Source organism: Scyliorhinus torazame, chromosome 16 (genome assembly GCF_047496885.1).
Source record: "Scyliorhinus torazame isolate Kashiwa2021f chromosome 16, sScyTor2.1, whole genome shotgun sequence".
In the NCBI taxonomy this organism is placed as follows: domain Eukaryota; kingdom Metazoa; phylum Chordata; class Chondrichthyes; order Carcharhiniformes; family Scyliorhinidae; genus Scyliorhinus; species Scyliorhinus torazame.
Window position 1 is genome coordinate 158299674 of NC_092722.1, and position 21450 is coordinate 158321123.

Here is a 21450-nt window from a genome sequence, read left to right on the forward strand (position 1 = left end):
CAGGATAGGAGCCTCTTACCAAGGAGGCGAAGGAGGGAGTGGGCCCAGCTGCTACAAGTGTGACAGACCGGGACACATAGCTAGAAATTGCAGGAACCCACAAGCAGGAGATAGGCAGAGGAACGACGGGCCCCGCTGTAGTTACTGTCACAGGACAGGGCACAGGGAGGCAACATGCTGGGAGAAGCATGGTAGACCCCAGGGCCAACCTAGGCCCACTGCGGAGCCACAACATTCCCGGAGTCCGCAGGGGTGACAATCACAGGCCCCATTCAGGAGAATAGGGAAAGGGAAGGATTAATGGGGGTCAATCCGCCCAGGTAGCCGAATTGGTAGCCCTCACACAAGCATTACGGCAAGCCAAAGGAGGAACTGTAAACATCTACACGATGGCACCCTAGCAATGGCTTGTGGTCTGTCACAATGGTGAATTAGCAGCCATACATATTGGTGAAATTTCTTCATTGCAAATACGACAGCCAAACCTTCTTTGATGTGGGTATAATCGCGCTCCACAATGGCCAGAGTCTTTAATGCGTATGCGATTGTCGTTTCGTCACCGAAAACATGCTGTGGAATAATACTGCTCCAATTCCATAAGTCAAGGTGTCGCATGTCACCTTGGATAGGTCATAATGTGTTAATAACCCTGAGGACATCAACGGCTGTTTCACTCTGTCAAAGGCCTTCCCCTGAGGCGCCCTGCACGCTCATTCTTGGTGCTTCTTCAACAATGTCTACAGTGGGGCGAAGATGGTGCCTCGGCCAGGATTAAATTAGCAATAATAATCTTGTCACAAGTAGGCTTACATTAACACTGCAATTAAGTTACTGTGAAAAGCCCCTAGACATCCCATTCCGGCGCCTGTTCGGGTACACAGAGGGAGAATTCAGAATGTCCAAATTACCTAACAGCATGTCTTTTGGGACTTGTGGGAGAAAACCGAGGGACCCTGAGGAAACTCACGCAGACACAGGGAGAACGTGCAGACTACACACAGACAGTGGCCCAAGCCTGGAATCGAACCTGGAACCCGGAGCTGTGAAGCAACAGTGCTATCCACTGTGTTACCATGTATTCCACACGTAGTCGTTTACGAGACCTAAGAACAACCATAACTATGTCACGTTTTCTGGAGTGGGGTCTTGCTTGATCACCCTCAGCTTCTCCTCAACCGGGTACATTCTGGCGCAATTCACCCGATACCCCAAGTATGAAACTTCTTTGGCATAGAAAACGCCCATCTTGGAAAACCGATGGAGGACTTTTTCCAGGTTGCTCAACTGCTCCCATTCTTGACTCTGGGTGCCAAGTATACCGCCACATGTGGTAACCCTCCAGGATGCTCTCCATAACACTCTGAAATGTTGTACAAGCCAAAGACTCTCCAAACGGCAATCTTGTGTACTTATACATGACTCTGTGGGTATTAATGTTTACGTAACGCCTGGAATCGGCGTCCAGCTCCAGCTGGAGATAGGCGTAGCTCATGTCAAGCTTGGAAAAGGAATGATCCCCAGCTAACTTTGCTTATTGGTCTTCTATCCGTGGAGATGGGAGACCTTGTTTCCGGTCATTGTACACTCTCCGCACAGGCATACAGTTTTCGTACTGGGTTGACTGGCATGCCCAATCTGCAAACTGCACTGGTGGGAGGATACTGGGACCTTACAATTGGTTGAGCTCATCTTCGATTTTCCTCTGCAGTGCTACGGGGACCGATGAGCTGAATGGTCTCTTTCCGTGCTGTAAGAATTCTGTGATTTGCAACTCCTCAGATACTGAGGCCGTCTTACTAACCTTCCTCACCACTGGATCGATTTTGTGTACCTTGTAGTTGAGATGAAGTTGCCGGTATATTTTCAACATGAGAGAGAAGATATTTACAAACTTTTCTTCAGATTCTTTTTTGATTCTTGATTTTGTTTGGCCTGTAGCTGCAGTCTAGAGAAAGGGTCTGCATTTGTGTGCTGCTCCGACTTAGGATACTGGATGTCATAATAGTCAGCCGACAAGATCAAAGTCCATACTGGTTCCCGGATTTGTACTTTTTCTGCCATTCTCCCTACCATTTATTTCCTGAAGCCAGTAATCCCCAAGCCTAGAAGCAAACCAGTTCTTTCTTTTCCTGGACAATTGGTTCCCGATCAGTCGGTTGCAGAGTTGGCAGCCTTTCAGGTTCCAGTTCCTGCAGTCCGTTTACAGTGCCATGTGCGTGACCCCTGCAGCTTTTCCCATTACAAACAGTAAGTATGCATGGAAATTGTTCAAAAGATATGCTCCAGTAACTCATAGCTATGTCACAATTATTTTTGAAAACGTTATTTCACACGAATGGCTGTCGCAATCAGCCAATTCACCCACCGACACCTCTCTGTGATCTGAAGAGATTTGTTTATTTTACTTGACATAAATCTGCCGATGATTTTCAGCCAAGTATTGATGACGGTTTTCTTTAGACCCTCAAATCTTTGTCGATAGTTGTTTATGGGCCGAATCCTCGTCGCCAGATTTCTCTTCTGTTATATATTTATTGTTGCCGCAAAGAGAAAAGGAAATAGAGGAGCCACGTTTTAAATTTTAAATAAACATAGTGCAGAGTTTATTCAGAGTTGTTGCTGTCACAGAGTTAGATGGTAAACTCTCCAAAACCCTGCTGCAGTGGTGACTCAATTATTTATTAACTATACTCAGTCTCTGAATGTGATTCATGGAAAGATATTGAGAACATTTCACTCTGTAAAAATATGAATGTACAGAATTTTGAGGTTTGATTATTTTACTTGAATACATCAGAGGGACAATGATTTAAGTGTCAATAATTTTCATATTTTTCTGTAAAGTGCGAAAGGGATTCTTTTGCACATTCAATGTAACTGCAGCCTAAGGACAATAAAAACCCAGACAAACAGTTTGGACAAAGAAAGTAACTTTAATATTGGACAGAATATATGAGTGACAGTGTTTTGAAGAGCAGAAATTCTGCCACCAAGAAAAAAGCAAGTTTGATGTGGGAACAGAAGTCCTTTAAGAGATGGTGCATTCTGCAAATCCCAGTCCATATAAAATATGTGGGGGAGTTGTTCTGAGCTGACCTTGCCCAAATCAATGATGTTGCTGCCCACAGCAGTATCTGAAAGTATTAGGAGAGTGATTACAGCGCCACTTCAGTCAGGATGTCTGAATTCATCCTATGGAGTAAAACAGAGACAATATGAGAAAGGCTCCCAGAGCAAGGACGTGCAGAAGCTAAGCAAAATGATAAAGCGAGGTTTGATGTAAAGGATATGGAAGTTTAGAGACAAATGAAGAGACAGTTATGAAAAGAAAAACATATTTTCAGAAACTAAGCAATCAAGTTTATTTACCTACATCAGTTTACAAAGTGTTCATGAGAAGAATCATACTGGTCACAAAACATTTTCTCTCTTTTTTTCTCTCCACATGTGAAGTCAAAGCTGCTGAGTTTTTCCAACACTTTCTGTTTTCATTTTCAATGCGTTAATCTGGTCAATAGTTAGTCATTTTCTGCAATATCTTGGTTTGTTTTACTAGTGCAGAGCCATGTTAGCTGATCTCAATCATGAGAGCTGTATGGCTGCTGTTAACTACATCACCATCCCTGTTTTCAAAGGAAGGACATTAAAAAAATTGAAGACTTGCAATATATCACTGCAAAACTTTATTGAATTAATTTCAGGACTGTCAGATTGGCAAACACTTGACAGTCAATGTTTTTTTTAAAGTATACTCAATGTTGCAATAAAAGAAACCAGAGGCGGGATTCTCCCCTACCCGGCGGGGCTGGGGGTCCCGGCGGGATGGAGTGGCGTGAACCACTCTGGGGTTGGGCCGCCCCAAAGGTGCGGATTTCTCCGCACCTTTAGGGGCCAAGCCCTCACCTTAAGGGGCTAGGCCTGCACCGGAGTGGTTGCCGTCCCGCCGGCTGGCGTGGAAGACCTTTGGTGCCACCCCAGCCGGGGCCAAAGGGACTCCGCCGGCCGGTGGAAGTCCGTGCATGCGTGGGAGCGGCAGCGGCTGCTGACGTCATTCCTGCGCATGCGCAGGGGGCTATGGCCGTCGCAGAAGGGAAAGAGTGCCCCCACGGCACAGGCCCGCCTGCGGATCGGTGGGCCCTGATCACGGGCCAGGCCACCGTGGGGGCACCTCCCGGGGCCAGATCGCCCCACGCCCCCCCCAGGACCCCAGAGCCCGCTCGCGCCGCATGGTCCCGCCGGTAGGCGAGGTGGTTTAATTCACGCCGGCGGGACCGGCATTCCAGCAGCGGGACTTCGGGCAATCGCAGGCCGGAGAATCGCCGGGGGGAGGGGGGGGGGGGGGGGGGGGCGCCGACTGGCATGGCACGATTCCTGCCCCCGCCGAATCTCCGGTGCCAGAAAACTCGGCAGCTGGCAGGGGCGGGATTCACGCCGCCCACCGGCGATTCTCCGACCTGGCAGGGGGTCGGAGAATCCCGCCCCAGGATTTTTTTACCCAATCTCCATTCAGTGAACCCAAATGGGATTTCAAATTTGTGGATGTTTGAAATGAACAACGTTAGGCTTTGCTGCAATGTCCCCAACAATTATGGAGTGTGCGAAAGTTCAGCTGAGATAAATAGATATCAGCTAGTTGAATGAGGGACAAGAGTGCGATGGGAGCTCTTTGAATTATTTCTCAGTGAAAAGTGAAATTACTCAGGTGAGGAGGTAAAATTATGGAAAGACGATCAATGTCTCATTTTACATTACTCATTTCCTTATTTTCTCATTGTAACTAGATGGACTACCATGTGGAGGGATGCTTGAGACTGAAAGTGGATCATTTACCAGCCCTAATTATCCAGAACCGTATCCCAATAATGCCAAATGCATTTGGTACATTCAAGTGGCCAAACGGCACAGAATAACTTTGAAATTGGATGGTTTTCAGTAAGTAACAGTATTTCCACTTGCTCTTTGTAACTGTCCGAGGCAGCTAGTGCTGAATAGACACAAAGGAGTCTGAATACTTACAGGATACTGCGAGGCCTGGACAGAGTGGATGTGGAGAGGATGTTTCCACTTGTAGGAAAAATTAGAACCAGAGGACACAATCGCAGACTAAAGGGACAGAGATTATAAAAAAATTTTTAGAGTACACAATTCATTTTTTCCAATTAAGAGGAAATTTAGCATGGCCAATCCATCTAACATGCACATCTTTTGGGCTGTGTGGGCGAAACCCATGCCAACGCAGGGAGAATGTGCAAACTCTACACGGACAGAGCCGGGATCGAGTCTGGAACCTCGGCGCCATGAGGCAGCAATGCTAACCACTGCACCCCTATGCTGTCCTCTTTAAAACAGAGATGAGAAGGAATATCTTCTCTGTGAATCTGTGGAACTCTTTGCCGCAGAAGGTTGTGGGGGCCAAATCACTGAGTTTCTTTAAGACAGAGATCGATAGGTTCTTGATTAATAAGGGGATCAGGGGTCATGGGGCAAAGCCAGGAGAATGGGGATGAGAAAAATATCAGCCAGGATTGAATGGTGGAGCAGACTCGATGGGCCGAGTGGCCGAATTCTGCTCTGATATCTTATGGTCTTATGGTAATACTTTAAAACTAATATCTTCCCCAGAGTTAATGTTTCTGTTATTTCAATGAGAAAGGACAATTACAGCGATCTACAAAGTAAAATTTCCCGAATGGAAAGAAACTGACCCATGTGATGTATCGACCATCTGGCAAGGTGTGTTATAGAAGCAGAGAACATTACAACATATAAGGCGTAATAACAACACATTTGGCCCCATTGTGGCTGTAGTGGCGCTTTGAAAGAGCTGTACAATTAGACTTGTTCCCTTTCTCTTCTCACATTCCTGCAACATATTCCTTTATAAAGTCTTTGTAAATGTTCTCTTCACTCTTTTAGGCGACACCTGCTTCCCAGTGTTGGACACAATGAAGCCAATCAAAATCCATCCACTTACACGGAGTTAAAATTGGGCCAAATGTTTCAGCTGGAACCGAAACAGCTGTTAACCTGCTGAAGTATTTGGCTCAAAGATTAGAGAATTAATCAGGATTTGAGTTATCCAGATAATGAAAGATGCTGATATCTGACAAGCCATAGGTCTTCCAGCTGGAGATGGTCAGTAAGACAGCCAGTGATGCCGACAGCCCATGAACCAATTAAAAAAAATGTTAGTCACAAATATTTAATCCTGTTCAGTCAACCACTTAAATACAATATTTGATTTGATTTATTATCGCATGTACCAAGGTACAGTGAAAAGTATTGATCTCCGTACAGATCGTTCCATACATGAGTAATATAGGACATATTATAAATACATAATATAATACATAGACATACACATCGGGTGAGGAATACGATTATAGTGTTACAACAGTAGAGAAGATGCTTGGAGGGATCAGTTCTGTCCATAGGAGGGCCTTTCAGGAGTCTGGTAACAGCAGGGAAGAAGCTGTTTTGAATCTGTTAGTGTGTATTCTCAGACTTTTGTATCTTCTGCCCACTGGAAGAAGTTGGATGAGTGAATAACCCTGGTGGGAGGGGTCTTTGCTTATGCTGCCCATTTCCCCAAGGCAGTGGGTATTGTCAATGGATGGGATGCGGGTTCGCGTGATGGACTGGGCTGTGTTCACAACCCTGTAGGTTTCTTACGGTCTTCAGCCGAGCAGTTGCCATAGCAAGCTGTGATGTAGCCAGATCGGATGCTTTCTGTGGTACATCTGTAAAAATTGGTAAGAGTCAATGTGGACAAGCCGAATTTCCTTACTTTCCTGAGGAAGTCGAGGTGCTGTTATGCTTTCTTGATCGTAGCGTTGACGTGAGCGGACCATGACCAATTGTTGGTGATGTGTTCACCCAGGAATTTGATGCTGTCAACCATCTCTACCTCGGCCCCATTAATATAGACAGTCAATGTCAATGAAGTCAATGTCCCGCTTCTTAGTTTTTCTGACATTGAGGGAGAGATTGTTGTCGTTGCACCATGCCACTCGATTCTTTATCTCCCTCCTGTACTCTGACTCATCGTTGTTTGAGATCCGACGCACTATGGTTGTGTCATCAGTAAACTTGTAGATGGCGATGGAGCCACATTTTGTCACACAGTCATGTGTGTGTAAGGAATATAGTATGGGGCTAAGTACGCAGCCTTGCGGGGCCCCTGTATTGAAGACTATCATGGAGGAGGTGTCGTTGCTTATTCTTATTGATTATGGTCTATGGGTCAGGAGGTCGATGATCCAATTGCAGAGGGAGGAGCCAAGTCCTAGGTTTTGGCGTTTGGATATGAGTTGACTGGGATTATGGTGTGGAAGGCGGAGCTGTAGTTAATGAATCGGAGGCTGATGTAGGCATCCTTATAGTCGAGATGCTCGAGGGAAGAGTGTTGGGCCAGGGAGATAGTGTCTGCAGTGGACCGGTTGTGTCAGTATGCGAATTGCAGTGGATCAAGGCAGTCTGGAAGAATGGAGTTGATGTATCTCATGGCCAACCTCTCGAAGCACTTCAAAATGATAAGGCCAGAATTGAGGCACGCTGTCTGGTTCTTCTTTGGCACTGGTATGATAACAGATGGGAACCTCGGAATGGAGTAGGGAGAGGTTGAAGATGTCTGTGAACATACCCGGCAGTTGGTCTGTGCAAGATCTGAGTGTATGACCAGGGACTCCTTCAGGACTCGTTGCTCTCCGTGCGTTCACTTTGAAGAAGGCTGATCTGATTTCTGAGGCTGTGACGGTAGTTATGGGTATGTCTGAGGCTGTTGGGGCAGTTGGCAACAGTTTGTTGGCTTCCTGCTCAAAACGAGCATAGAATGTATTGAGTTCATCAGAGCGGTGTGCTGTGTTGCCAGAGATTGTACTTTGTTTTGGGGCCCATTATATTGTTTAAACCTTGCCACAACTGACAAGAGTCTGTGTCGTTAGTCTGTGACTCTAGCTTCATCTGGTATTGTCTCTTGGCATCCCTGATGATTTTGCAGAGGTCGTACCTAGGTTTCTAGTATAGGTCAGCATCGCCTGTCTTGAAGGCCTCAGACCTGAACTTCAGCAGGGATTGGATCTCCCTGTTAAACCATGATTTCCGTTTGGGGAATGCTTGTACTCCTTCTTTGGAATATAATCTTCAACACACTTACTGATGAAGTCTGTGACAGTGATGGCATACTTGTCTAGTTGCCTACTGACTCCAAGCAGTCGCATAGGAGCACTTCCTTTGTGTTATTTGTGATTTCCCACCCAGCTTCAATTTTCAGTTTGGCAGGTGCCGGGGAGCTAAGGGTGGGAAGCAGAGAAAATCACGGCCTCCATCTCAGGCGGGAACATGGGTGCCTCCATCAAAACCACCCTTCTGACTGGGGCTGCCCTCCCTTCATGGAAAGGACATCCTTCCTGCCTGGCCTATCCTCTGATGAAGCACTTACCGTGTGCACCCTCTCCCCCCCCCCCCGTATCCTCTGAGGCCCCAAGGCATCCCCTACCCTCCCTCCCTGGGAGCCCTGCCACTTAACTCACACTTGCTCCCTGCACTTCGTCCCAGGTGCGGTGCTGCTGTGTTTCTTCCGGTCACTGCTGCACTATACCTGGATGGGCTGGAGAGCTGTCGGCCAATCAAATTGGCTGACAACATCCCAAGGTGGTACTTCCACGCACGGCCAATCAATATTCATTTAAGAGTGAAATGACATTGGGAATGTTGGGATGAATTCCGTGCAAAGTCTCTGAATACTGAGAGTCAATCACCCACCATCTGAAAAAGTCAGGTCCTGATGTTCAAAGGCCTCAAGGGAGGTGCAAATTCCTTTCCACCTGATGTCAAGCAGAGTGTAATGTTCAATCAAATCAAACTAAGCAGAAAGACAAGTCTAGCTGTGCAGATCATTAAAACATAGCAAATAGGAACAAAAGATACGTTAAAAGGCTAATGGAATGCTCACCATTATATCGTAAGTAATAGAAGTCACTTGGCAACTCTATGAAGTCCTGGTTAGACCACACCTGATGCACTGCAAACAGTTCAAAGCAGCAGATCTTAAGAAGGATTTATTGATTTTTGAGCAAGTGCAGCATAGATTTACCAGCATCAAACCAGGAATTCAAGAGTTATGCTCCAGTCAAAGTCTGTAAATGAGAATTGTTAATTTTCTGAAGTGAAAAGATTGCCAGGGCTGTAGGAAGAGGGACATGGTGGATTGCTCCTCCAATGAGCCAAAGTGGATATGAAGAGCCAAATTTCCACTTTCTGTGCAACAAATATTTAATGATTGGATAAGTTTGGAACTCATAATCGGTGTTAGATCAATCTTAATTTGATACTCATATCGATAAAATATTGTTACGCATTGATATGAAGAGATATGGCAAAAAGTCTGGTGTTTGGAGTTAGGTCAAAGTTCAAACACTAAATAATGGAACAGACTCAATGGGTCAAATGTTCAACATTTATTTCTAAGTTCCAATGATCCTAAAGCAGCTAGGGTTGAGAAATGGAAATTCAGATTTTGACATCTTTCTTGAGTGCAATAAATGGCAGTTAGAAATATTGCAGGAATAATCAGGCAGGAGATTAAATACAACAGGTCATATTAATGTTAAGGAAAATTGTATTTTGTTTGAGGAAAGATTAAGTGAGTGTGCAGCTGTTACATGTTTCATGCATCTTCATCTTTTGAACACACGTCCTGCTCTCTCAATGTTGTTTGTAGGTATGTGTGTATATGTTGGCCAGTTTATGAAGTAAATTGTTAATTATAAAAGGTGATTACTACAAATGCATTTTCAATTTACTATCATTCTCTCCCCAGACTGGAAGCATCATTGTGGTGCACAAAAGATTATGTTGAAATATATGATGGAGCTTCAATATATTCTCCTCTGATTGAAACAGTATGTACTGGATCAAACCACACATTTACATCATCGTCCAACTCCATGACCATTTGTTTTAGATCTGATCACCTTAAAACGAGTGCTGGCTTTACTGCACGTTACTACTCTCAGCAATTGTTCAAAAGTAAGTGTGTAAAATTTCCTGTCTTGTTCAATATAGTTTAAATTAATGCAAATGTGTTATTAGCTTCAAGGAGCCACTTGGCATCAACTAAGTCATAGATCAATTGTATTTCATCTTCATTGAATCTAGTCAATTCATTTAATTTCATCAATGAACATTCGAGGAGAAAGCAAATAGGTTGTGGACATATTTTCCAAATCTTTCTGGTTGAAATACCTGGGATTTTCTTGCTTCATAGGACAAATTCACCTGTGCCTGGGTTCATCCTCGATCTGAGGCCCCGGGTGGGTGTAGCCCTGGCAGCAGCAATGCATCCACAGTGCTGCTGCTGAATAGAGAGGAGCTGCAGGCCTCTGATTAGACAGCAGTTCTCAGCAGCAGGGACCTCTGCCCCCTGGGGCTTTCACCCTATTCCTGGCTTGTTAAATGCTTGAATGATGCAAGATGAGTTGGACCTTCTCAGAAAGACGCGATGCAGGTGGCTCACTGAATATACAGCTGCTGATTGAGGCCACTGTCACCTAAACAAGATTCCCCTCACTGTGTTATGGGGGAACTGCCAGAAACATCTCGGGCGAAATCTAACGGAAACATTTCTAACTGTCATTTGTGGCATGTTTTGCTGGGAGTTTATAACCTGCTTTGTGGCCAAGTTCCCCACCACTATCTAACCACACTTAGCCACTTTTCTCACCAGTCAAGCCCACACTTAGGGTGCGATTTATTGGAAACTTTTCGAAGTGTGGTAGCAAGTTGAAGCTGCCGTGAGCTTCCAGATGCTCAACCCGGCGAGGCCATCACCGATATCAAACGTTAATTGGTCCACTTATCAATGCTTCACACTGCAAATTATGGTCCCGCCGACTCATTCGCTGGGAACGCGCCCTCCAGCTCCCTGTCAACAAGGGGGAGCAGCACTTGAACAGATCTTGCAGAGGAAACCTCATACAGCGCAGTCATTTTTTTTTAATGCATTTTATCAGAAATATATATCAAAACAGGTTACAACACAGAAACACCCTGGGAAACATACTTCCCAGCAATCAACTATACAGTCTGTACAAACTTTTTCCCCTTTTTCACTCTCTCCCCACCCCTCCCCTCCCACCCCCCCGTGATGAATAGCTGCTTAAACATGGTCAGAAACATTCCACACCTTTTCTCAAACCCCTCTGCAGAATCCCTTAACTCATATTTTTGATGCGATCATTAATTCACTGAGAGACACGTTGAGAAGTAAACCGTTGGTTTAATCAACTTAGAACTGAGCCTGCCTGTGACCAGTACAACAATGAATGCGGCCCCGCAGGTCAGCTGCCTTTATACTTCCTGTAAGGGGTGGAGCCATGGGCGAGCCCGTACATGCCTCGACATATCTCCCTGTGGATGAAGCCGTACAATAGCCCACAGGGTTAAACACATAACGTAACACGATACCGCAGTAACATGATATCACAGTGCACTGGTGAATTAACAGTAGTTCCATTCACCACATTCACCCCCTGTTTAAAAAATGAAGTCCGGCGGGGTGACGTGTTTACAGATTCAGTCGGTCTGGTGCCCGGATCGTACGTTGCGACTGCCGAAGCACTGGTGTTGCAGCCGTTTCAGATGGCTGTGGAGCTGGGCCCGGAGCAGGCACAGGCATGGACTCCTGGAGCGGCTCTTCCGGAGCTTCATTCCTGTGGACCGGTGCGGCGGGTGGGAGGTAGCGTGAGAACCATATCGGGGTAGGGGCGCTGAACATGGGAGGTTGGATAGGGGTAGGGGCGCTGAACATGGGAGGTTGGACGGGACCTAGTGTGGGGGATGCAGTAGTGGTCGTGGTGTCGGAGCCTGCGGGCGCCAGGTCCCGGAGGGAGACGGCACCTGCCGGCCATCGGGGTGTCTGATATATGCATAGTGTGGGTTGGAGTGCAGGAGCTGGACCCTCTCTGCCAGGGGGTTGGTCTTATAGCTCCTAACATGTTTTCGGAGGAGGACTGGACCCGGTGTCATCAGCCAGGGAGGAAACAAGGCCCCTGAGGTAGCTCCCCTAGGGAAAACAAACAAGCGGTCATGAGGGGTCTGGTTTGTGGTCGTGCAAAGGAGGGACCTAATAGAGTGGAGCGCATCAGGGAGGACCTCCTGCCAGTGAGAAACCGGGAGATTCCTGGACCATAGGGTCAGTAGGACGGTCTTCCAGACCGTCGCGTTCTCCCTTTCCACCGGCCCGTTTCCCCTGGGGTTAGAGCTGGTAGTCCTGCTCGAGGCGATGCCCTTGCTGAGCAGGTACTGACGCAGTTTGTCGCTCATGAACGACGAACCCCTGTCGCTGTGGACATAGCTGGGGAAACCGAACAGGGTGAAGACACTATGCAGGGCTTTGATGACCGTTGGAGTGGTCATATCGGGGCAGGGAATGGCGAACGGAAAACGGGAGAACTCGTTTATGATGTTATGGAAGTACGTGTTGCGATTATTGGAGGGGAGGGGCCCTTTGAAATCGTTACTAAGGCGTTCAAAGGGCCGGGACGCCTTTACCAGGTGGGCCTTATCTGGTCGATAGAAGTGCAGTTTACACTCCGCACAGATTTGGCAGTCTCTGGTTACAGCTTTGACCTCCTCAATGGAGTAGGGCAGGTTGCGGGCCTTGATTTAGTGGGCGAGCCGGGTGACCCCCGGGTGGCAGAGGTCATTGAGATTGCATGTAATCGGTCATCTTGCGCGCTGGCGCACGTGCCGCAGGACAGGGCATCTGGGGGCTTGTTGAGCTTCCCAGGATGATATACTATATCGTAGTTATTGGCGGAGAGTTCGATCCTCCACCTCAAGATCTTGTCATTCTTGATCTTGCCCCGCTGCGTATTGTCAAACATAAAGGCAACCGGTTGTTGGTCGGTGATGAGGGTAAACCTCCTACCAGCAAGGTAATGCCTCCAGTGCCGTACGGCTTCCACGATGGCCTGGGCTTCTTTTTCGACCGAGGAGTGTCGGATTTCAGAGGTGGTGACGGTGCAGGAAAAGAACGCTACCGGTATTTCTGCTTGGTTGAGAGTGGCGGCGAGAGCGACCTCTGTGGCATCGCTCTCCGCCTGGAAGGGGGCGGAATCGTCCACCGCGCGCATTGCAGCTTTGGCGATGTCTGACTTGATGCAGTTGAAGGCCTGGCGGGCCTCAGTTGCCAGTGGAAAAATGGCGGCCTTAAATAGTGGGCAGGCTTTGTCCGCATACTGGGGGACCCACTGGGCGTAATAGGGGAAAAATCCAAGGCACCTCTTCAGGACCTTGGGGCAGTGAGGGAGAGGGAATTGGAGGAGGGTGCGCATTCGGTCAGGGTCGGGCCCTAGGACCCCGTTTTCCACGACGTAGCCGAGGATGGCTAGCCTGGTTGTGCGGAAAACGCATTTCTCCTTGTAGGTGAGGTTGAGTTTTTGGGCGGTTTGGAGAAATCGCTGGAGGTTGGCGTCGTGGTCCTGCTGATCATGGCCGCAGATGGTTACATTGTCCAAGTACGGAAACGTGACCCGCAGCCCGTACTGGTCCATCATTCGGTCCATTGCTCGTTGGAACATCAAAACCCCGTTTGTGACGCCAAAGGGGACCCGGAGGAAACGGAAAAGGCGGTCATCTGCCTCAAACGCCATGTAGTGGCGGTCCTCCGGGCGGATTTGGAGCTGGCTCCAACGGGCCGGTGGAAAGGGAGAACGTCCACTGTCCCTGGCTCCTTCACATGCAAGAAGTGTGTCCAGTTGCAGCTCCTGTTAGACTGCTTGACGGCTCTGGAGCTGCGGATGGACTCACTTTGGAGCATCCGCGATGCTGAGGACGTCGTGGATAGCACGTTTAGCGAGTTGGTCACACCGCAGGTGAAAGGTACTGAGGGAGATAGTAAATCGGTGACCAAAAGACAGAGCAAGAGTAGGAAGGCAGTGCAGGTGTCCTCTGCGGTCATCTTGCAAAACAGATATACCGCTTTGGATACCGTTGAGGGCGATGGCTCACCAGGGGAAGGCAGCAGCAGCCAGGTTCATGGCACCGTGGCTGGCTCTGCTGCGCAGCTGGGCAGGAAGAAGAATGGCAGGGCTATAGTGATAGGGGACTCAATTGTAAGGGGAATAGACAGGCGGTTCTGCGGACGCAATCGAGACTCCAGGATGGTATGTTGCCTCCCTGGTGCAAGGGTCAAGGATGTCTCGGAGCGGCTGCAGGACATTCTGGGGGGGGGGAGGGTGAACAGCCAGCTGTCGTGGTGCACATAGGCACCAACGATATAGGTAAAAAACGGGACGAGGTCCTACAAGCTGAATTTAGGGAGCTAGGAGTTAAACTAAAAAGTAGGACCTCAAAGGTAGTAATCTCAGGATTGCTACCAGTGCCACGAGCTAGTCAGAGTAGGAATGTCAGGATAGAGAGGATGAATACGTGGCTCGAGAGATGATGCAAGAGGGAGGGATTCAAATTCCTGGAACATTGGAACCAGTTCTGAGGGAGGTGGGACCAGTACAAACCGGACGGTCTGCACCTGGGCAGGACTGGAACCAATGTCCTAGGGGGGGTGTTTGCTCGAGCTGTTGGGGAGAGTTTCAACTAATGTGGCAGGGGGATGGGAACCGATGCAGGAAGTTGGAAGGTAGTAAAACGGGGACAGAAACAAAAGGCAGTAAGGGGGAAAGTGTAAGGCAGAGAAGCCATAGTCAAAAATCAAAAAGGGCGACAGTACAAGGTATAGTGACTGAGGGGAGCTCAGTGAATAGGACCAGGAATACTAAAAGAAATAAAACGGGAAGTGAAAACATTAATGGTAAGCGACGAGGCAGGTTGTTACATGAAGATATGGGTTCGACGACAAGGAAAATTAGGAGAAAGGTTAAGAGGAAATATAACTTAGGAGATGCTACTGATCGAGGTGTTAAGATTCAGAACAGAGGTAAAAAAGCCAACATAAGTGGACTTTACCTGAATGTTCATAGTATTCGGAATAAGGTAAATGAGTTAATGGGCCAAATCATCGTGAATGACTATGATTTAGTGGCCATTACTGAAACATGGTTAAAGGATGGTCACGACTGGGAGTTAAATATCCGAGGGTATCAAACTTTTCGGAAGGACAGAGTGGATGGTAAGGGAGGTGGTGTAGCTCTGTTATTTAAGGATGACATCCGGGCAACAGTAAAGGATGACATCGGTGCTATGGAGGATAAGGTTGAATCCATTTGGGTGGAAATCAGGAATAGTAAGGCGAAATAGTCACTGATAGGAGTAATCTCTAGGCCACCAAATAGTAACATTATGGTGGGGCAGGCAATAAACAAAGAAATAACAGATGCATGTAGAAATGGTACAGCAGTTATCATGGGGGATTTTAATCTACATTTTGATTGGTTTAACCAGGTCTTCAAGGCAGCCTTGAGGAGGTGTTTATAGAATGTCTCCGTGATAGTTTCCTAGAACAGTATGTAATGGAACCTACGAGGGAACAAGCGATCCTAGATCTGGTCCTGTGTAATGAGACAGGATTGATTCAGGATCTCATAGTTAGGGATCCTCTCGGAAGGAGCGATCACAATATGGTGGAATTTAAAATACAGATGGAGGGTGAGAAGGTAAAATCAAGCACTAGTGTTTTGTGCTTAAACAAAGGAGATTACAATCGGATGAGAGAAGAACTAGCTAAGATAGATTGGGAGCAAAGACTTTATAGTGAAACAGTTGAGGAACAGTGGAGAACCTTCCAAGTGATTTTTCACAGTGCTCAGCAAAGGTTTATACCAACAAAAAGGAAGGACGGTAAAAAGAGGGAAAATCGACTGTGGATATCTAAGGAAATAAGGGAGAGTATCAAATTGAAGGAAAAAACATACAAAGTAGCAAAGATCAGTGGGAGACTAGAGGACTGGGAAATCTTTAGGGGGTAACAGAAAGCTACTAAAAAAGCTATAAAGAAGAGTAAGATAGATTATGAGAGTAAACTTGCTCAGAATATAAAAACAGATAGTAAAAGTTTCTACAAATACATAAAACAAAAAAGAGTGGCTAAGGTAAATATTGGTCCTTTAGAGGATGAGAAGGGAGATTTAATAATGGGAGATGAGGAAATGGCTGAGGAACTGAACAGGTTTTTTGGGTCGGTCTTCACAGTGGAAGACACAAATAACATGCCAGTGACTGATGGAAATAAGGCTATGACAGGTGAGGACCTTGAGAGGATTGTTATCACCAAGGAGGTAGTGATGGGCAAGCTAATGGGGCTAAAGGTAGACAAGTCTCCTGGACCTGATGGAATGCATCCCAGAGTGCTAAAAGAGATGGCTAGGGAAATTGCAAATGCACTAGTGATAATTTACCAAAATTCACTAGACTCTGGGGTGGTCCCGGCGGATTGGAAATTAGCAAACGTGACAACACTGTTTAAAAAAGGAGGTAGGCAGAAAGCGGGTAATTATAGGCCAGTGAGCTTAACTTCGGTAGTAGGGAAGATGCTGGAATCTATCATCAAGGAAGAAATAGCGAGGCATCTGGATGGAAATTGTCCCATTGGGCAGACGCAGCATGGGTTCATAAAGGGCAGGTCGTGCCTAACTAATTTAGTGGAATTTTTTGAGGACATTAACAGTGCGGTAGATAACGGGGAGCCAATGGATGTGGTATATCTGGATTTCCAGAAAGCCTTTGACAAGGTGCCACACGAAAGGTTGTTGCATAAGATAAAGATGTATGGCATTAAGGGGAAAGTAGTAGCATGGATAGAGGATTGGTTAATTAATAGAAAGCAAAGAGTGGGGATTAATGGGTGTTTTCTCTGGTTGGCAATCAGTAGCTAGTGGTGTCCCTCAGGGATCAGTGTTGGGCCCACAACTGTTCACAATTTACATAGATGATTTGGAGTTTGGGACAAAGGGCAATGTGTCCAAGTTTGCAGACGACACTAAGATAAGTGGTAAAGCAAAAAGTGCAGAGGATACTGGAAGTCTGCAGAGGGATTTGGATCGGCTAAGTGAATGGGCTAGGGTCTGGCAGATGGAATACAATTTTGACAAATGTGAGGTTATCCATTTTGGTAGGAATAACAGCAAAAGGGATTATTATTTAAATGATAAAATATTAAAACATGCTGCTGTGCAGAGAGACCTGGGTGTGCTAGTGCATGAGTCGCAAAAAGTTGGTTTTCAGGTGCAACAGGTGATTACGAAGGCAAATGGAATTTTGTCCTTCATTGCTAGAGGGATGGAGTTTAAGACTAGGGAGGTTCTGCTGCAATTGTATAAGGTGTTGGTGAGGCCACACCTAGAGTATTGTGTTCAGTTTTGGTCTCCTTACTTGAGAAAGGACGTACTGGCACTGGAGGGTATGCAGAGGAGATTCACTAGGTTAATCCCAGAGCTGAAGGGGTTGGATTACGAGGAGAGGTTGAGTAGACTGGGACTGTACTCGTTGGAATTTAGAAGGATGAGGGGGGATCTTATAGAAACATATAAAATTATGAAAGGAATGGATAGGATAGATGGGGCAGGTTGTTTCCACTGGCAGAACTAGGGGGCATAGCCTCAAAATAAGGGGAAACAGATTTAGGACTGAGTTTAGGAGGAACTTCTTCACCCAAAGGGTTGTGAATCTATGGAATTCCTTGCCCAGTGAAGCAGTAGAGGCTCCTTCATTAAATGTTTTCAAGATAAAGATAGATAGTTTTTTGAAGAATAAAGGGATTAAGGGTGATGGTGTTCGGGCCGGAAAGTGGAGCTGAGTCCACAAAAGATCAGCCATGATCTCATTGAATGGTGGAGCAGGCTCGAGTGGCCAGATGGCCTACTCCTGCTCCTAGTTCTTATGTTCTTATGGTGATATGCAGACTTCAGATCTACCGTAGAGAACACGCGGTAGTGCGCGATCTGATTTACCATGTCTGCAATCCGGGGAAGGGGGTACGCATCAAGTTGTGTAAACCGGTTAATGGTCTTGCTGTAATCAACCACCATCCGGAGCTTCTCCCCGGTCTTGACGACCACCTGAGCTCTCCAGGGGCTATTGCTGGCTTCTATGACCCCTTCCCGCAAGAGACGCTGGACCTCGGACCTAATGAACGTCCTGTCCTGCATACTATACCGCCTGCTTCTAGTGGCTATTGGCTTACAATCGGCGGTGCGGTTCGCAAAGAGGGGGAGGGGGTCGATTTTTAGGGACGCGAGGCTGCATATGGTGAGCGGAGGCAGGGGCCCCCCAAATTTAAGAGTTAGGCTCCTGAGGTTGCACTGAAAATTGAGTCCGAAGTGGAGAGGAACGCAGAGGGGTGGGAGCACATATAGTTTAAAATGAGCGTACTCAGCGCCCTGGATCGCTAGGGTTGCAGTAGTGCACCCTTTGATTTGCACCGAGTGCGACCCAGAGGCGAGGGAGATAGTTTGTCGCGTCGGGAATATTGGGAGCGAACAACGTCTTACCATGTCCGGGTGAATGAAGCTCTCTGTGCTCCCGGAGTCGAAAAGGAAATGTGTCTCGTACCCGTTTACCCGGACGGCCATCGTGGAGCTCTGGAGGTGCTTAGGTCGCGACTGGTCCAGGGTGACCGCGCTGAGCTGGGGGTAGCCGGCAGCGTAGTCGGAGGTGCTGGGGCGGCCCCGCGATGGCTGCTGTCCATGTCGTTCGTACATCTCAGGCGGTGTAGCAGATGGCGGCCAAGGTGGTGGCCCCCGGTTGGTCGAGCGTGGCGGGCGGTGAGGACGATGGCGTCCAAGATGGCGGCCCCATGGATCGCACATGGCCGGCCGCGTGGGGGAGGATGGCCAAGATGGCAGCCCCCATGAGTCGCACGTGTTGTGCGGAGGCGGTGTCGGCAGACAAGCTGCCACTTTGCGGGCCTGTGGGTCTGTGGATCAGGTCTGTGAGTTCGAGTTTTTAGACCTGGCCAGGCAGACCTTGGCGAAGTGTCCTTTTCGCCCGCAGTTACTACAGTTCGCGTTGCAGGCCGGGCAGTGCTGTCGGGGGTGTTAGGACTGGCCGCAAAAATAGCAGGGCAGCCCCCCATGATGAGCGGGCGGCCGCTCGGCATAAGCCTGGGGTAGTCTCTGGTCTGGGTCCCACAAGGGGGTCGTGTGGTTGCGGGGAACGCAGTAAGGCTCTGAAACGCATCCTCCAGAGAGGTAGCTAGTGTTACCGTGTCCTCCAGGTCCTGGGCCCCTTTTTCGAGCAGGCGCTGTCTTACATAGTTCGATCAGACCCCGCCACGTAAACGTCTCGGATAGCGAGTTCCATATGCTGAGGGGCCGTAACGGCCTGGTAGTTACAGTTGCGCGCTAGGGCTTTGAGGTCGCGTAGGTAGACTCCCCGGGGCGCTGGCGGCGAGTGGTGAAGATGTGTCGCGTGTAGACCTCGTTCACGGGCCGTACATATATGTGTTCGAGTAGTGCGAGGGCCTCTGTATAGGACGCGGCGCCGTCGAGCTGGACAGAAATAAGATGGCTCACCCATGCGTGGAGAAGACTCAGTTTCTGTTCGTCCGTGACGGATGGCGTAGACGACGCGGCGAGATAGACCTTGAAGAATCAAAGCCAGTGCGAAAGAATTTCTCTTGCCTCCGCGGCCTGTGGATCGAGTTCCAGTCTATCAGGTTTGAGGGCTGATTCCATAGTAGTATTTCAAGCTGATTAAATTGATGCGACCATCAATTCACTGAGAGACATGTTGAGAAGTAAACCGTGGTTTTAATCTGCTTAGAACTGAGCCTGCCTGTGACCGGTACAACAATGAATGCGGCCCCGCAGGTCAGCTGCCTTTATACTTCCTGTAAGGGGTGGAGCCATGGGCGAGCCCGTACATGCCCCGACATATCCCCCTGTGGGTGAAGCCGTACAATGGCCCATAGGTGGAGCCCACAGGGTTAAACACATAACGTAACATGATACAGCAGTAACATGATATCACAGTGCACTGGTGAATTAACAGTAGTTCCATTCACCACAATTTTATCTTCTCCAACCGCAGGAAGTTGTACAGGTGACCCAACCAAGCCGCCTCCGGTGGCGATGCCGACCGCCACTCCAGTAAAATTTGCAACCGTGCAATCAGAGAGGCAAAGGCCACGATGTGGTAGTATGCATTAGGGGTCATGTGGGACTGTGAAGCCATGATGTCATTGGCTGACAGATCCCGGGTCCTGGTTGGCTGTTGATCTCTAGCTCCGCCCTGAAGGCGGAGTATAAGAACCAGGAGTTCTCCCCCGCAGGCCAGTCTGTTGCTGAACTGCGGGGAACAAGTCACGCTTAATAAAGCCTCATCGACTTCATCTCTATTCGTCTCTCGTGAGTCTTTGTGCGCTACACACGACATCGGCCTTCCTCCTCTCCATGAGCTACGGCTTCTCTGAAATCCCGAATATCGCCTCCAAAGGGTTCGGGTCCACCTTCTCCTCCACTATCCTGACTAAGACCATGAACACTCCCGCCCAGAATCTTTCCAATTTTTTGCAACCCCAAAACATATGCGCGTGATTCGCTGGTTCCCGCCCACATCTCTCAAACTCATCTGCTACCCCCTGAAAGAACCCACTCATTCTCGCCTGAGTCATATGCACCCTGTGTCCACATTAAAACTGTTGCAGGCTCATCCTTACACAGGAGGAAGTCTCGTTTATCCTATTCAGTGCTTCACTCCCCAATTGATCTCCACTCCCAACTCCCCTTCCCATTTTTCCTAGATCTTCATCGCCCGTGAGCCTCCCTGCCCCCCAGCCACTTGTATATATCCCCAATTTGTCCCTCCCCTTCCACATCTGGAAGCAGCAGTTGCTTCAGCAGGGTGTATCCCGGCAACCTAGGGAACCCCTTCCAGACCTTTTACGCAAAAACCCTAACCTGCAGAGACCTGAACTCACTCTCCCTCGGCAGCTCTCGCCTCTCCCTTAGCTCCTCCAGACTGGCGAACCCCTCCGCCAAATACAGATCCCTCACCTTCGCCCGCCCCACTTCCATCCACCTCCTGTATACACTATCCATCCCTCCCCGGGCCAAACCCATGCACAGCGGCTTTAGCACCGACATAGCTTCTACTCTAAAATACCTCCTCAAATGATTCGATATCTTCACCATGAACTGCACCACTGGGCTTCCTGAATATCACCTCGGAGCCATTGGCTACGCTGCCATCACCATAGCCCTTAAACTGGACCCCTTACAAGATTCCTCCTCCATTCTAACCCAGTCAACCCCTTCTCCTTCCCACCATCGGCGCACGGTATCCACATTCACCACCCAATAATAATGAAGCAGGTTCAGCAACACCAATCCCCCTGCTGCCTCTCCCTCTGTCGCATGGTCCTCCCAACCCTCGGTAGCTTCCCCACCCATACAAATTCCGAAATGATCGTGTCCAATTCTGAAAAAAGGCCTTTTGACTAAAGATTGGGAGAGCCTGAAAAATCACCAAGAACCTCAGCAGAATATTCATTTT

The 21450-nt window shown here is 48.1% G+C and overlaps 1 protein-coding gene across 1 annotated transcript in view; it reads left to right on the forward strand.

The window, feature by feature from the left end:
- LOC140392308 (scavenger receptor cysteine-rich domain-containing protein DMBT1-like) overlaps nucleotides 1-21450 on the forward strand; it is a 107581-nt gene that overhangs the window by 80489 nt on the left and 5642 nt on the right. The window contains exons 12-13 of the mRNA XM_072477625.1: nucleotides 4782-4932; nucleotides 9821-10029. Of these exons, the coding sequence (XP_072333726.1) occupies nucleotides 4782-4932; nucleotides 9821-10029 (360 nt within the window). The remainder of the gene's footprint in view (nucleotides 1-4781; nucleotides 4933-9820; nucleotides 10030-21450) is intronic.